At 37.7% G+C, this 17,360-nt stretch overlaps 2 protein-coding genes across 3 annotated transcripts; one reads left to right on the top strand and one right to left on the bottom strand.

Annotated features, from left to right (window-relative positions):
* The first annotated feature begins 543 nt into the window (after positions 1-543).
* On the top strand, positions 544-5,081 carry LOC145232344 (26S proteasome regulatory subunit 6B). Its single transcript, XM_080096945.1, has 10 exons — positions 544-655; positions 812-965; positions 1,408-1,582; positions 2,028-2,134; positions 2,193-2,302; positions 2,730-2,905; positions 3,013-3,098; positions 4,355-4,431; positions 4,553-4,721; positions 4,816-5,081. The coding sequence occupies exons 1-10, from the start codon at positions 626-628 to the stop codon at positions 4,983-4,985; spliced, it is 1,254 nt and encodes a 417-aa protein (XP_079953071.1). The 5' UTR covers positions 544-625; the 3' UTR covers positions 4,986-5,081.
* Positions 5,082-6,061: 980 nt separating this feature from the next.
* On the bottom strand, positions 6,062-17,107 carry LOC145232343 (APOBEC1 complementation factor-like). 2 transcript variants are annotated; one of them, XM_080096943.1, is made up of 13 exons: positions 16,995-17,107; positions 15,204-15,442; positions 14,632-14,774; positions 12,005-12,172; positions 11,290-11,469; positions 10,752-10,908; positions 10,070-10,257; positions 9,676-9,812; positions 9,133-9,415; positions 8,062-8,119; positions 7,711-7,827; positions 7,378-7,476; positions 6,062-7,291 (listed from the first exon to the last, which is right to left on the bottom strand). In XM_080096943.1, exons 1-13 carry the CDS (start codon positions 17,014-17,016, stop codon positions 6,833-6,835), a joined length of 2,250 nt encoding a protein of 749 aa, XP_079953069.1. In that variant the 5' UTR covers positions 17,017-17,107; the 3' UTR covers positions 6,062-6,832. The 2 variants fall into 2 exon arrangements, with proteins under 2 accessions (XP_079953069.1, XP_079953070.1); XM_080096944.1 differs by having other exon boundaries at positions 7,066-7,291; positions 9,090-9,415.
* Between the last annotated feature and the right edge of the window lie 253 nt (positions 17,108-17,360).

Raw genomic sequence — 17,360 nt, 5'->3', positions numbered from 1 at the left:
AGAATCTGTTTGACGCACAATACTGCGGTTCAATTACTCTTTGTGCGGTCTCATTTAAAACACATGTAGTCGTAGGGGCGACGGTTTTTCATTGAGGTTCTGGATAATCGCGTTTAAAATTCTATAGTCTGTAATTTTTTGAAAAGAGAATATTGAACAAAGGTTTCGGAAAAGCAGTAAAAACATTTTGTTCACCTTGCATTTCGTAAATAAAACAAAACTGAGCAGAACAGATTTGGAATACTGCTCATTCATCATTTTACCCATTCTTTAACAATAATATCGACAAGTGTAATTTAACTGACGATCATTGTTTACTTTTTTAGGTGCAACGAATGCCGTTACATATTTATCTTATTCCCCATTATCGATGCCAAAAAATACAAGATTAGCTCGGTCACTTAAACAACGTCGTGCCATTTAGGTGACACATGAAACCTATTAAACCACTCTTTGAACGAGCTGGAAGAAACTAGCAAATCACAAGCAATAAAAATAACATGCCATAAAATTTCTATGTTCAGAATAATAAAGTTTCTCTCATGCGATTTAAAATCGTGATTCAGCGTAGTCGATGTGTGAAAGAGATATTCTTGTTTTTCTTTCGTAGCAAAATTTGATTAAAATGGAGGAAATTGGAATACTTAACAAGCCGGTACGTTTTCATAATGTAATATACATTTTACCTATTAACTAATTGTGGTATTTATTACGTACTTTTTGTTGAGTGACGTGTTGCAATGTTTCTAACGAATGAAGCCATTTTCAGTTACTTAAATTGTTTGCACGTAAAACAATAACAATTTTGCAGAATACAGCTCAAACACCGGAGCAATCTCGACCTGGTACTGTTCAATCTATGCTTAGTACAACGGAAATAGACAAAATTGATGATTTCTACACAAAATACAAAAAGTTACAAAAGCAACTAGAGTTCTTGGAGGTTCAAGAAGAATATATAAAAGGTGACTGCATGTTTTTTGATAAAACAGCACCTGAAAGTCTGATATTGTTTAGATTGATATTGATCATATTAACACTTTCAGTGAGGTCTGCAATTATGCAAACAAGTGCTAAGTGTGAGCTTTTGTTTGTTTCGAACATTGTGCAAAATTCTCCTGTCTCCCATAAGACCTCAACAGTACCAATAATTTAATACAATGAAAATAATGATTGCTTTTATGTATTTTCTCATCACGGATATCTCCTATTGGCTGCATTGACGATTTGAGTTTAATGCTCACTAAGCATCAACTTAATTATGCCCCAATCTCGCTTTTATTTAAAGGGTTGTTTTCTCTCTTTGTAGATCAATGTGCTGTTTCATTTTATCCAAAAACTTTTGATGCAGAGCTATGTCAATCTGAAGTGTTGAACTAAATTTATTTATAAATCAATTTTTGACAGATGAGATGAAAAACTTAAGAAAAGAATACCTACATGCTCAGGAAGAAGTAAAAAGAATTCAAAGCATTCCACTTGTAATTGGACAATTTTTGGAAGCTGTTGATCAAAACAATGCAATTGTTGGATCAACTACTGGTTCCAATTACTATGTTCGAATTTTAAGCACAATTGATAGGTGAGTAAGACGTGTGCATATCTTGCTTAAGACGTTTCTGTATGTGTCTAAGTTGTAAACATGTAACTATATATATTTTTGTGTGTGTGTGCAACTTGCTTCTCAAGTGACAGAAAATTGTATATCTTAAAGCCAATTCTAAGCTTGATAAATCATTAGCATGTATTTTGTATGAGTTACCACTGTATTTGGTATGAGTTACCAACCAACACATCATTAAATCAATTACAATTCTATGTCTAATTTTGCAAAATTTTCTTAAAATTTTTCTCATCCACGGCTTTTTGATCACTAAAATTGAAAGCCAACTGTTTGTCAGTCTGAGCAATCTGCAAAACTCTTACCCAAATTAACAATGCATATCTTTTTGCACCAAACTTCACAGACAAGATCTACCGCTTGTAATTTGTTGTGCATTTAGTTTAATAATAATTTATTTTAACAGGGAATTGTTAAAACCCAATTCATCAGTGGCTTTGCACAAACACAGCAACGCATTGGTTGATGTTCTTCCACCGGAGGCAGATAGCAGCATCACTATGTTGTCTGCAGGTAATGATTGTATATCACATGCAGCTTTATTGCCACTTACATCGGGATAACTTTGTAGATGAAAAGCCGGATGTAACCTATTCTGATATTGGTGGCATGGACATCCAAAAGCAAGAGGTGAAAGAAGCTGTAGAACTTCCTCTTACACACTTTGAACTCTATAAACAGGTTTGTAGAAAAATGTAAAGTAGATGGCTGTGCACAATTTGCCAGCTGCCGGAATGGTTCTTTTGTCAACAAACAGTTGAAGTTAAATAGTGTTTCTTGACAAAATTACCCTGTTTAAAAATTTTGTATCTTGTAATAAGTATTGTCTGTACCTGTATTGTTGCTAAAAGTGACAAGGTCCAGGAAAAATTGTATTTGCCTCATTTTATCTGTATTTTTGCATTTGTATGTGTTCATTTTTTTGGATTTGTGTGTGTTGCAATCCTGTTGTAATAGTATTAATGACATGACAATAAAACCTGACAATGAAAAATACATTTTTAACAACCATAATGTAAATGTTTAGTGAACATAGAAGTATTTCTCTCTCACAAAAATGATAAATATATTATTTGTAAATGCTCATTATTGCATTTTAATATTTTAGATTGGAATTGACCCACCTAGAGGTGTACTCATGTTTGGTCCTCCTGGTTGTGGTAAAACAATGTTGGCTAAAGCTGTAGCACATCACACAACTGCATCTTTTATCAGAGTAGTTGGTTCTGAGTTTGTGCAAAAATATCTTGGCGAAGGACCAAGGATGGTCCGTGATGTTTTCAGGTAATAATCGTTTTGAAATTCTAAATTCCGCGGGGCTAAGTTCTTTTACATTGTAATTCACAAACTTATGTGTTACTGACACTGTGCAATCAGCTCTTTGTTTCCAGATTGGCTAAAGAAAATTCCCCATCTATTATATTTATTGATGAAATTGATGCAATTGCAACAAAACGATTTGATGCTCAAACAGGAGGTACATAACATTCAATGCTGTGGCCATGTCATGTTACTTTACAAAATAAAAATTAATGTGTTTTTAATCACTGCCATGTTGGATAATGGTTTATCTTTTTGTCTAAATCATAACAGTCATTATGGGTCCCCTTCCCTGAAGGGGACTCGTATTGATTTTACTCAAATTGTTTTTATTTATTTTTATTTTTTTCTTTCCAAAGTTTGTCCGACTCGTTTTTCCATCAAATGTTTGATGGATTTGGCTGAAATTTACACAGATGGTAGATGTAGTTATGTAGATGTGCATCCCACTTTGTTTTTGTTGATAGCCCCAGTATTTACCCTGCTAGCCCCCTAAAATGGGTGAGTTTTCAAACAGTGTCAGAATTGGCTGAAATTTGGATTTCTTGTATAGTATGCCATTTATAGGTGTCGATTGTTGTGTTCAACCCTGTAGTCCTAACATTTACCCCACAAGCCCCTAAAGTGTAAAATGTATTTGTATGTTACTGGGCACCACAAACGAAAGATTTCTTTGGCGCAATAGTGTTACAAGGGCAACCAGTTGTATGTTGCTCGTTGGTGGGTTGCTTGGTGGTCGTTTTTGCGCCATGACAGTTTGGGGCTTGTCAACAGCCCTATGACGTCAGAAACATGAACGGTTGTTGCTCAAAACTCCTCTAGTGGTCGAAATTTTAAACATTGGCGGATTGGGCTGAAATTTTGCAGTACTATTGATTGAGTCATTGCGGTTTTTATATATTTTTTAATTTGTGTGTCGAACCCAATTAGTTACCCTACTAGCCCCCTAAAATGTGTCAGTTTTTTAAAACGTTAAATAGGACATACTTCAAACAATATCTGGGGTGAATCTAATTTTATAGTTCGTATTCTACATAGCATTATTATTTAAGCCCAGTGCCGGTCACTGTGTTTTACCTTACAACACCATACTTTCTCATGGTTATCTCTTGAATTGCATTATTTTCAACTTTGCATGTGTGGGGACCCATGAGTTTTTGCCTGCAGAAACGACTAAAGTTATAAAAGACGGTAACTAATATGGGATCCAATACAAAATAAGCATAGGAAATATATTTATGTTTTAAAATAGGTTATAGTGTATATGCAGGGGCAATATGTGCTAAGCCACCCTTCTAGTTTATATTACAGTTTTTGCATTGACTGTGTTCCTTAAAAATGTTGTTTGAAACTATCCTTTGCTTTTGAGAAGGCTGTTTTGTGTCAGAGTAACATGTACTTTGGGGTTTTCAGCTGATAGAGAGGTTCAGCGTATCTTGTTAGAGCTTCTCAACCAAATGGATGGTTTTGACCAAACTGTCAATGTTAAGGTGGGGCTGCTAGACACCTTTGCAAATAAATCAGTTTACAACAAGCTTATTGAATGACACATGTCCAAGATACCTAAAATATCTTTGTACACATAAGTTATTGACAAGTTTGGTATTTCAGGTAATTATGGCCACTAACAGAGCAGATACATTGGATCCAGCTCTTTTACGTCCAGGCAGATTAGATCGAAAGATTGAATTTCCATTACCCGACCGTAGACAAAAGCGTCTTGTTTTCTCAACAATTACAGGCAAAATGAATCTCAGTGATGAAGTTGACCTTGAAGACTGTAAGTGTTTGCGTCGAAAATAAAACTGGAGTATTATTGTGCTTAAGCCTTAGAGTAAAAACGCATCGTAACTTATAAATTTCATATCTTACAGATGTGGCTAGACCTGATAAAATTTCCGGTGCAGATATCAATGCTATTTGCCAAGAAGCTGGTATGTTGGCAGTGCGTGAAAACCGGTATATAGTGCTTGCCAAAGATTTCGAGAAGGCTTACAAAACACAAATGAAGAAAGACAACCAGGATATGGAATTCTACAAGTAGTTGTTGGAAATTGCAAAGAATAACCCAAATGCTGCTTTTTGTCACAGGTCGCATACAGTTCATTATGGCATTCAATAAAATATCTGAATAAACATGCATTTGTGTCTTGTTCTGCAGAGTCAATTTGCATTTGTTATTACGGGTCCCCTTACCTGAAGGAGGGACATTTTGATTTTATTTCTCTGTTTTTTCTGTTCTTTGGGGGTTGAATTTTGACCATGCACTTTTAGCCAAAATCGTTTGTAAAACGTTTTTATTTTTGCACGCTAGTCACCACAAAAGAAATGTTTCTCCAAGCGATTCTGGTAATTAATTTCTGAATTGAATTTTTTCTTAAATTGATCAATTGTTTCAACTGAAATTTTGTCAATTCAAACTTATTGGATTTTTCAAGCAATGTTATCTACGTTTAATCACAGAAGCAACAAACTTATATTTGGTTTATGGCCTATTTAACTCCCATGTGGGGACCCATAAGTTTCTGATTGCAGAAAAAAACAAGGTTATACAAGTGTGGCAAATATTGGACCCAACGTCGAATAATATCGTGAATATATCTCCTTTTGAAAATTAGTAACAGTGTATGTACAAAAGGCTGGTGTCTGAAAAACAAAAATTTTCAAGATCATCAAAACTGTAGGTCTACTGATTACCTGGAAAATATTTGTGACAAAAGCTATTAACAGTCTTCAAATGCAATATGCCTTCCCTTTTAGTGTTAAAATAGTGCAGATCTGGTACGAAGGCCAGCTCGGAGAATTACCGATGTAGTCACTCAAATGCTTTGTGTAGGAAGTGAACCATTTTGTGTTTATTTAAACGTGGCCTATTTTTCCCAAATAATGCATTTGGACAACACTAAACCAGTGGCGGATTAACCATTAGGCAAAGTAGGCACGTGCCTACAGACCAGTCAGAAATCCAGGCCAATTTACAACAACGATCTTTGTGACAATGATTTGGCAACACTGATAATTCTATTTTTTTAATTGGCAACCCTGATTTTCGGGCCACTTATAAAATGTGCCTACAGGCCAGCAGACCCTTAATCCAGCACTGCACTAAACGCACAGGAATTGTGATGTTTTGGGTTTATTAATTAACAAATTTACAGTTGATTACACAATAATCGCAACACGCCATTTTTACAATAATATCACACACCCATTATCGACATAAATTGACACAAATCATTTCCTATTTATTTTCTTTAGTCATAGATTACATGAATTGAATTCCAAAACTCCGAATAACGAAGAGACACTATGTGAAATTTTTTAAATGTAAAACATAAGTAATAAACTTTAGATAAAAAATGGCAATATGTGGAACTTTACCCTACAACAATAATTGTTCGCATTGATTTTTTCATTAGCACCAAATTGATATCAAGAATAAATAAATTGATTGTTTCAATTTTCCGATTATTAGCAGATTTACAGACAAACTACGGCACGTAGAAACTTTGTGCGTCACAATAGCGCATTCTTGAAATTTAGAATGCTGGATTGTGATGCAACACGTCAGCAACACTGTTAATGGGAATGAACGTGTTCATTGTCACAAACTTGAAAAGGGCGCAGGTGGTTCAACTAAACATAACAGCACAGTAACGAAAAGCAAATTTTCGTGGAATAGAAGCAGAATTACGCAGCAAAGCGTTTGCAGTTTTTACAGGCAGCCAGCAAAGGTGCTATTTTTATGTTTGATTGCATTTCTCTACAGGTTTAGTTAACCAGGCATAGTTATGCTAGAGCATGTCATATCGAGTCAAACAGAGCGCACTTATATGGTGCAACTACTTTTGGGGTCCACCCAGCAGCATGAAAACGCGGTTTTAACGTGGTTTAATATTGAGTGTATACCTCATTTGGAGGTGAAGCGATACCAGTGTACCCAACCCCATTAAATACAGGATAGCCAGCAGCATATGTACCCTGAGTTGTATCAACACTTGCACCGTTGTACACAGTGGTATAGCCGTTGACATCTGGGCTGCGAATGCTTATAGCAGCCACACCAGTTGTGACGTCACCGGTGACGAACATGGCATCGTTGTCGTTGCTGGCGTCATTGCAATTGTTGTTACTGTCGTCCTGAATGTTAAGGACATTTATTACATGTTCGGCTGCGATTTCCTTGGCTACTTCAAGAGAAGTAGACAATTTGGTAGGGGTGTACAGGCTGCTGGGACTGGGTGGCGATGGCTGTAGGGGCGGCGACGCCTGGTTGCTGGACGCTTGGTTGAATTGCTCCTGCGAGGCTACCGGGGATGGCAGCTGGTTGTCCGATGCCGGTAGCGCCACCTAATAAAAGCATAGGGTTTTTCATCTTTTGAAGTTGTTCGCCAAACAGGCTTATGCTATTTTCGCGTTTTTTGCATTAAACTTACCCGGTATAAAAACAGTTGGCGGCCATTCGGGCCAACGGTTGAGTGCAGCTTGTATTCCGGCATCCCCAGGCCCGTTCTCTTGCAGTATTCCTCCAGCAACTGCAAATTTGAGATGTTAACTTTTTATCATGCTAGAAGTACCACTCGTGTTAGCTATGTTTTGTATTTTAAGTACAATTGTTTGTGATCAATACGGTTTTTTTTTCAACGTACGGTCAAAAAAACGCTTAAGATGAACTTGTAAATTAAATTACGATTATTTAGGGGAAAAGTTGTTTTAGTGACCGAAGCCTTATTCTAGTAAGGTTACGACCTAAAGTTGTGAAAGCGAACCTGTGTTGGGGATTTCTGTTGTTGGCTGGGCTTGAGTGAGTGGGGACTGATAGGGATGAGCTCCATACCTGGCAGTAAGTCGTATCTCTCGCCCGGCCCCGGTGGCACCGATGTTACCTGTAAACAAAACAGTAACAATGTTAATAAGGAGGCTTTTATCAAGAATTTGGTAGTTTTTGATTGGCGCAAGTTAAAACACGAAGTTTGTTGATCAGTAAATTCGTCTTGAAGTGTATTCGCGAAATTTGAAAGAACTAGTAGAAACACAGTGCAGGAAATCTTGATTAACTGTATTAGTGATGTGCAATGAGAGTCGATAAATTTCAACAATGTTTTTGTAGTAACGCTTACCTGAGACGGCGCCTGCCATATTGGACGCTTGTAATGGTTGTAGTAAGTCGTCTGAAACCTACACGAAATGATTAATTGTACAAAAGATGATTTAGTCAGATTCCGAAATATGTTTTAGGATTTTGTTCATAGAAAGTATTAGTGAAAAACCAACCCGTCTTTATATGAATTAAACCAATCTTAACTAACAAGCAATGTGTCAACGGCAACCCACAGTAAAAACAACATCAGCAAAGCCAAATTAAGTTAGTTCTCAAATTATCTACGCAATTAAATGCCTACTGGTTTGAACACTATACAGTCAAGGATTAAAGGTGAAATCACAAACAGTCGCCCAGATCCAGTACAAAAATTACGGAATAAATGGTTCGGAAAGACCTTGTGTGAAAAATTATTTATGTTGTCCAACATGTAACAAGCGCCAGAAAAATGCTTACTTGACTACAAGAAACGTTAGCAGACTTTTATGCGCTGCAAGCATTGTGGACTGGTAAAAGGTGGTTATCTGCCAGCAGCTTTTCAGTTTTTCATCGATTGGACAGAATTTTGCCCTTATGTTTTGAGATGGTTATTTGCAAAATAGGTTTTCCAATGACGACAATAATTTAACTTAAAGTGAATTTGCCAATGATAATGTAAGAGCATATTTGAAATTTTAGTGATAAGTATGTGTTTTTGTTTGAAGTGCAGAATCGGGGTCTAGATGAAATTATGACATCAAAATTATGACGATTACGTCGTTTGGGCGCTTATGAAGAGCTTCGCTTCAAAGCCAATTTTGCCAAATTTAGTTTGTGAAAAAACTGCGTCTACTGAGACGTTTTACCGGAAAGTTACAATTGATGTTGAGGCAGACCTTCCGGCATTCTGGCGCTCTTTTGCGAGCAAGCTCCGGCGGCAAAAACAAGAATTAGAGACAGGAATTGTTTAACGAACAAGTGCACATTATATGAGTTACAATCACTAAAGAAGGTAAAGATAATTGGGTAATTGTTAGAAAAGTATTAGATTGATTGTTCATTGCACACCTGCAGATCTCCACCAACTAAGGAGACCTCGGTAGGCGCATACCCACGACCGACGTTCAGAATATTGCGCCCCGCGACGCCACGGGTGCTTGTGCCCCGGTTCCGACCTCTCATAGCGGCACCACGACCTTGGGACCCTGCTACGCCCGTGCTGGCGCCAGGGATTCCAAGTGGCACGCCGGCGGAACCGATTTGGGTAAGGCCAAGATTGGGAATTTGGGGTATCCCTCCACGCAGATTGGATGGGACCGCGTATCTGGCTCCCGGTGGAAGGGCTGGGATGGTAGTTGCAGCATAGGGTACTCCGCCGTAGTACAGAGGCGCTCCTAAAAAACATGAATACATGATATACACTAAATGATTTTTTACATGCGTTTTTGTTTTAAACGTTTCGGTAAATGCTCACGCAGTCAACAGTGATTTGAGGCTACTTCAGTCACCCCCATTTATCAATACTTTGCATCAAAAAATTAAAAGGAAGCAAGGGGAAAATGATAAAATGGTACACAGCAGTAACGCAATGTTGTAAAAGGGTATGAAGCACCTATCTGTCAATGAGAGATAGTCGACATGTGTAATAATGTACCTGTGTAAGAATACACTGCGGCTGCTGCGGCGGCTGCTGGGTCAAGCCGTGGATCGTAAGTTGTAGCGATTAATCCAGGGTAAGCTGCAAGGTTTTCGGTCGGTTCCACGTTTACTCGGTTTGCAGCACGAGTGTATCTAAAAGCAAAGAGTTATTCCACAAGTCGGAAATTCTAATTTAAAAATTATATATTCATCCTGAAACATTCCAGTTCATCAGCGTTTTATTTAAGTGTATAAATAATTAGGGTATATTGTTAAATTTATTTTGATATTATTTCACATCTTCATTTGTAATTGAGCGCCCTGTGGTCTTTAACTGATTATTTTTGTACCCGAGCAGATGAAGGAACATCATGGCGTCTAGAGATCAAACTTGAAAAACGTTAGCTAACCTGACATAGGTTTCACGGTCCACAGGTTTGGCCAGAGTAACCTCCATTGGTGCTCCGTCCAACGGCTTGCCATTCAGCGCTTTCATACACTTGATGGCGTTCTCTCGCGTGTTAAAATGAATGAAGCCATAGTCGCGGATTTTCTTGACCCGCTCAATGGCGCTAGCAGGAACAATGGCAGTAAACTCCTGAAGTGAACATAAACAGTGATGAAAAAAACGTGGTTTCATGCAGCTATACTATATAAAGATGAATAACTGAACATTTGTCGGTAGAGCCGGGCTAGTATTTTTGGATTGAATATCAGACCCTTTTACAACTCTGCTAAACACAATTGGCGCTGATAGCATTGCTATTGGGTTGGTGATAAACTTCATGTTTTGTGGTTAGTCTCATTTATAGCCTAGGTCGGTTGAGCAATGTGAATGTATTATGACCACAATACGAACACAGCCGAGTTGCCTGACTGCTGCAGGATTTTTTATTAGATAATGTGGTGGCATTGGTGACTTTAATTTGCTTAGTTTTGGTTGTAGTATAATAAAACTGGAAAAACTTAATAGTTAATTGCAGCACATGTTTGTAGTGTGGGACAAAACAGATTAAGGTATTTTGAAACTCTCAGACTATTAAAAAGGCGTTTGGAAAGATGTCAAATGGTGGTCCATTGTTACAGTCTTACCCTTTCCAGCTGTTCCTCAGTAGTGTTCAGCATTAGATTTCTGACGTAAAGAATCTTGACAGTAGCCATTACGTCATCATCCACTTCTACCTCAGGTTCAGCCCAGTCTACGGCGATCGGGTGTCCCCATATTTGTGGCCGAGTATGCATAAGTTTTCTGTGAAAAAAAATCCATAAATGTTTACTACTTTTAGCCAATAATGGATATATGATCGTTGTTAAATAGCTTTGTTTATCATAGAGAAGTTGTGGTTTATGCGCTTGCGTAAGTGTTACTTATGGTTGTGTATGTTTTGACTTGTTTGGAGCTGTTGAACTTTTATACTATTGTGGAGTTGGGAATAAAAACAGCAATTTAATTTTGGATTATTTTCCAATTAGTTTTTTACTAAATAAGTGAGATACTAAAAATGGATAAACTATTTACTCGAATTACTCCGAACGGTTGGCTCATATCGTTACAAGGATGTAATACCCCAACGCTTTACGATAATTTTTCAAACCGTAGCAATTGTAAAAGCACTTTATGTGTAATAACCTTCTTGCCATTGCGGCTGTGTGGTGATCCTGGTATTCAACAAACGCAAATCCCCGGTTTTTCGTTTTATCCGCTGCTGACGGGTAAACGATGACGTCGACCACGCCTTCCGTGACCTTCTGCATTTCGACAAGAATCTCTTCTTTTTGTTTTGTCTTGGGGATTCCCCCTACAAAGAGTCTGAAACGAAGAAATCGAATCATTTTAGTTAGTGCAAGAAAAGGCATTAATAGAGTGTGGAAAATTGTAGTTAAATTCAAATGTAGGATGTTTCATTAAATTTACAACTTCCAAATATTTGTCAAATAGCCGTGTGTTTAACGACAGTTGTGCAGTTAGGTGTAAAGTGAAAGTGATTTCCACTGTGCCAAACGGACTAGCATCTTTATGACACCAAGCGCTTAACAACAAACTCGTTTTATTTTAGGCACAAAGTGAGCAACCTGCTGATAGATCTGTATTTTCAACTTCAAACTAATATCAAAGTTTGTCTAAAAACTTCTGTTGATCACAATTTATGTGAAAATGTATATTATTGAGTTTTCTAGGGTTTCTCCGCCCGTTCTAATTCGGAGGTTTTCTAAAAGTGTGTGGGCTTTCTGCATTTAGTCATGTTTTTTTAGCAAATATCCGTTATTTCATAAAAACACTATAGATTAATCGCATTAGTACAAAGCTTTCTGCAAAAGGATGTGGTGCTGAAAAGTACGTTTACCTGCAATTGTCGACACTTTTACAAACTCCCAGCAAACGTCCTTTGCGTATTTCAAAGTTGTTTAACTCTTTCAGCGCGCGTTTTGCCTCGTCTGGTGCACAATACTTGACGAATGCGAATCCACGGTTGTTGCCGTTAAAATCCATCATTAAGCGAAGTTCGTAAATTCTGCAAAAATATATGTTTTTTGTACAAGTTTGGAACCAAAGGCCCACGTATCGTGAACTACAATTAAACGTCGTTCCAAAAATTCTGGATAAAATATCAACAGTATTTGAAACTGAAACACGTCTGTGGACAATTTATACTTTCGTTGCTCTGTGTTTCTAAATAAGTAACCTTGATTTAAAAATGGTAGTCTTATAGCTAACAACCGTCACGAAAAGAGGCAATTACTGCCACGAAACAATCACCAAATGGCTTTACAGCTCCTTAAGCAAACAGACTAACTAGACAGTACGGTTCGACCGCAATAAGTTGGGCGATTCGTAAATGATTTACAATGCATTTCTGATCTTAACATAGTTTGTTTGAGTCAATCACGAGTTTTCGCCGTAGTTTATCGCAAAGATGCTTTGGCGCGAAAATTTGCCTAGTCATGTAACCTAGTGTTGTACTATAACACATCCTATCATTTATTGCATGGAATAAAATGTTAGACAACCTGTAAGTAAGATAGGAAATGGTGTAAGCAAGGTTTAACACGAGTGTTTGATGCCAAAAGTTAACCGCATTTCGTGTCGTGGCCATGTTTCAGGGCGCTCTTCTGCTTGCATGTGCATTTTTAGTGAACTGATCAATACGATTTTTACTCTGTTTCCCCTTTGTTTTTTACCCACGTTCAGTTAATTCATAGCAAGGTCATGGAAATTATTACATATCAAGATCATGGAAAGATCTAAGTATTTGAATCAATGAAACTCATTTGTCAAACAGAATGTGAATATCTGGTTTTCTCTTCAGATTTGTTTGACAAAAAGATTTGTTTGTCAGATTTGTTTTTTGACAAAAAAATTACAAATCAGTTCTGTTTATAAGACCGAAATAAATTTTCATTATATCATAACCTCCTTTAACGTGTTTGCACCAAGGTAACCCGTGCTGGCGAAGTGAGAAAAACGAGTTTATCGCCGACGATTAAATTGCCGTTGACGATAAGCAGTGTCTGATTGATTGCTGTGCAAACCTTTCGCGCAAAGCTCCTGCATTGCGGGACAAACAACATATAATACGCTTGTTTTATTATCACCTAGCAGGGTGCAAAGTGTAACAACGGACGTCCTATATCACCCATACGATAAGATCTAGGCGGCTTATATTAATGCAGGCCTTGTCATGACTTGCTTATACCGCTCGTGCATGTGATTGGCAAATAATTACCCAACCCCCGTGATCGATAAAGACGCACAAGCTGCGCTAACTCCTAGGTAAACTCCATGCGCTATATCGGTAAAGTGATTTACGGCTTTACATCCTTTTGAATTGCGCTTATATCCACATATGTGATCAGTATATCAAGCGTTGAAAAATGATTCGAAAATTTATGGTTAGACTCGAACGAAAAGTGAGTACATGCCACATGTTTGGTCCAAAACCACCGAACAAGTAGATAATTTATGGTTTTAAATAGGCTTAATAAGAACACACAAACCAGTAGTCTCGTAAAACTTAACTTTCGTTGCATTTCGTTAAGCGCTGGTAGGATTTTATGATAAGCAGCTGTTGTTAAAAAATCTAAAATGGTTGGCGCGTATGTGGCCTGATTAGCTTTTTAATGTTTTAAAATTATTTACTTTAACAGATAAAGCAACAATTCAGTGACACATAAATAAGCCGACTTTTTGGTTGGGGTAATTACTGCATTCGCTGTGCAATAGTTACCTTATGACTTGCATATAATGGTGTATTGTGCACCCTAGAGAAAACAATAGAATAAATTCTCCTAAAAAAATTATGCAAACAATGATTTTGCGATGAAAACCGCCGCGTAAGAAGTTTGGCCAAAAGCGTATTTGTAGCTCCAACTTAAATATTTATCATTGTGCTTCACCCCAGTGTCGTTGCCCTCGGGTGTTTGGAGTGTTTCGCACATGATTAAACTATTATAGTTTTACCGACAAATATTTGTTCTTAAAGCGCACGATATTTACGGGCATGTCAACTGCAAGTGATTTGAAATAATATATTTTAGTGTACAGGTATATGCCTGTAGTGTTTGAACCACCAGGGCTGGATTAACCGTTAGACAAAGCCAGCACGTGGTTGAGGCATCAACACAAAGGTCGCCAAAACACTTTTCATAGCCGAATTTTTAGTGGTGTCCTCAGTATTTGAAATCCTGCTAAGTTGAATTTTTTTCTTGATGCTGCGCCGTCTTCTATGAATTAAAACGTAGAAAGAATACAACAATATTTAAACCCCCAAGATTGCTTTGCCCCCGAGCTACAAGTTACCACTGAAAACTACAAGTTACCACTGAATTGGGCAACGAAAATCTGAGTGCTTACGGTCTTCAAATGACTTAAAGCATCTCTTGTTATTTCTGGCATGATTAGTGATTTTTGTGCTGCATTGGTTCTATACTTTTTTCTAAAGCTTTAAGTCGTGCATGCAATGGCATATCTTACCGCCCACACTTCTCCAGCACCGGTACCAACTCGTCTTCATACAGATCTCTGGGCAGTTTTCCCACAAATATCTCACATCCCTTAGTAGGTATGGGGTCATCCCATCCTGGTGGAGGTCCACCGTATTTGCGCTGGCCGTTTTCCTGCGAATTAAAAAAAGTTATTGGCAGCAAACTCATTTAGCTTTTGTGGAAAATATTAGGTAATAAAACTCCACTTACAAGTATGTTATGTTGTAGAGTCGCATGTTTTTTTAACCATTGCGAAATCTAAAGACCTCGATGAACTCATAATCGTTATTTGATTTGTTTTGCAAAAGTAGGCTACGAACGATTTTGAGAGTCTGACAAAAACTGACTTTGATTAAGAGATTCGAATCGATAATCCACTGAGACAAGGTACGAACCTAATTACATTCCTAATTCCCACTTACGTACGCACAAATGCTCCATACATATTTAAGGCTTTGCATTTAGTGGCTTTGTTAAAAGATGATGTAAAAAAAAACTTTATGACTGAATGAAATAATAAATGTATTTTGGGACTGAAAAGCTTTCAAATTCTCCACTTGCCTGTTTTAATGTATACCCAGTTGTTTTGCATAGTTCGAGCAATACAGCCTCCTTGGCTGGGTTGTTACACAGTGGCTCCTGATTGCTGGCATCGCTCGGCGATTTTTGATTGGCTGGAATCATTGGTGGTGGTTCAACGTGGCGGTATCCGATTGGCGAATCGTTGCTGAGTAGCAGTGCAGTGTCGTACGGGTGCGGATGAGGCTGTGTGGTCAATCTCTTCGGAATTACGGTGCAATCTGTAGGAATATTGATGGCAACGATAAGTGATAGATATTTGTAACTCTGGCATAACTAGCAAGACCAAGAAATATTGCTAAAATCTTTACTGAAGCTTAATTGATGTGGACAGATTACAAGTGACCATGTCACAATTTCGAAGATTGTATTTGAATAAGGACTGATGATGCCATGTTGTATATGTCAAAATCCATAACAATGAGAATTGCAAAATTTAAAACATGCACAGACTGATGTTTGACGTTAGTTAATGCTGTGACACGTCAATGTATGTAACTGGAATCGTGTGTTGAGCATCAGTGGATCAGGACAATTTCTACGTCTTTGATATTTTCGCATTTGTGAGCCAGAAGTCGTTGTAGACCAATTAGGCCATTGAAACCACGCTTGTTTTCTTTGTGTGAAACTATTGTAGGATTTTGATATTTTTGATCGCGTTTATAAGCCTTGTTGCATAAAATCGTGGTTTTTGACGAACATGGACCCAACCTTATCATTTTCTCCGTATTTGATGTAAACTTGTACTATGTTGAGATTTTTAGAATAGTAATACCGGTTACGTCACGGCCGAAGCGTGATGGATGTAGCCGCCCGTAAAGCAAACATTGCAAAACTTATGAACTTATCGACCTTAGGTCTATTTCCAAGTTTCATTCTGTTCAAATTATTACCCAATTTGACTAACAATCTTATTATTACCAGGTTTTTGATAGTTCGGTAAAGTAGCCTATTTTATGAAACAGAATATTTTAGTCAGTCATGTGCGTTCAACCGTGACCATCACAGTCATTAGTTTAAGTCAGTCGAAGCTGCTCAGCCGGTCCTTAATAATTAACTTTGCCCTACTCGGAACAGCATCGGTGTGTTTTCAGCTATCGTTGCTCACTGGTCAAACAGAGACAGTTAGACTCGAAGGCCCAGTATGTAAACATAGCCGGTTTGCCGTACGACCTGTTTCACAATCTACTAAATCGCTGGACCTACAAATCGCCACCCACACCTATTTGGGTTAACAGTTTTAAGTAGATGAGTGCTGCCCTGTAGTGTTTAGTAGATTGTATTATGTTCTTGCTGAACATAGCGTTACCCACTAATTTTACAAATGCGAATACACACCCAACTTTTGTCACCCAAACCATGTGTCAATCCTATTCACTGCTTAGCCTTGGGTCTTATTTAAAACACACTTTCGGGCATTCGAAGATTAACTGAAATACGTGTGTCAGTCAATGGTGGTCGGATATACATTAAGTTAACAGAAAATATTAAAAAGGTTTGTTCCTTTTAAAGTTTGTTTTCGCAGAACACATCCATTGATAGTATTTTGACCCCCTGATATCTCATGACTCAATCATATTACCCCGACGTGCTTGAGTGATTTCGGGACAGGCAACACCCAGAAACACACAGCCTTTTTACACCTGCTACGCAATGTTGCGTGCGGTTGGAAACAAAGTTAATTTTTTGCCAACATATGCTAGCAAGATCGTATAGGTATTGTACGTTGTACGTGAAACTTTCTCAAATGACAAGGTCCTGACTTTTGCTTACCTGTCACAGTGATGGAAGTCATTGATTGATACAAAATTGTTAAAGGATTAAGTGGAATTAATTGAAATTAGTCCCAAATCTCATACAGCTATTATACAATAAAGTAATAGTCACATTCTGCAACGATAAAGTTTAATTGATCAAGTTTAAGCAAAACGTGCAGGCGAACTCTATTCTTTCCACACTCTGTAATACTGTTTTTCATAGCGAACTATGAGCTCACTGCTTAATTCTTTTTGACATTTTTCTTGTCTTCGGCGTGAATAAAGACTGACTGAAGCAACTGTTTCGTTTTGCCACTTTGTAATTTTCACGTATAACAATCGATCTATCCCTTTCTTTAAAGCGTTTCAAAGACAGTTACAC

This window comes from Phallusia mammillata, chromosome 6 (genome assembly GCF_965637545.1).
Source record: "Phallusia mammillata chromosome 6, kaPhaMamm4.hap1.1, whole genome shotgun sequence".
In the NCBI taxonomy this organism is placed as follows: domain Eukaryota; kingdom Metazoa; phylum Chordata; class Ascidiacea; order Phlebobranchia; family Ascidiidae; genus Phallusia; species Phallusia mammillata.
Note: the sequence above shows the minus strand (reverse complement) of the source record. Positions and strands in the feature narration are given on the sequence as shown.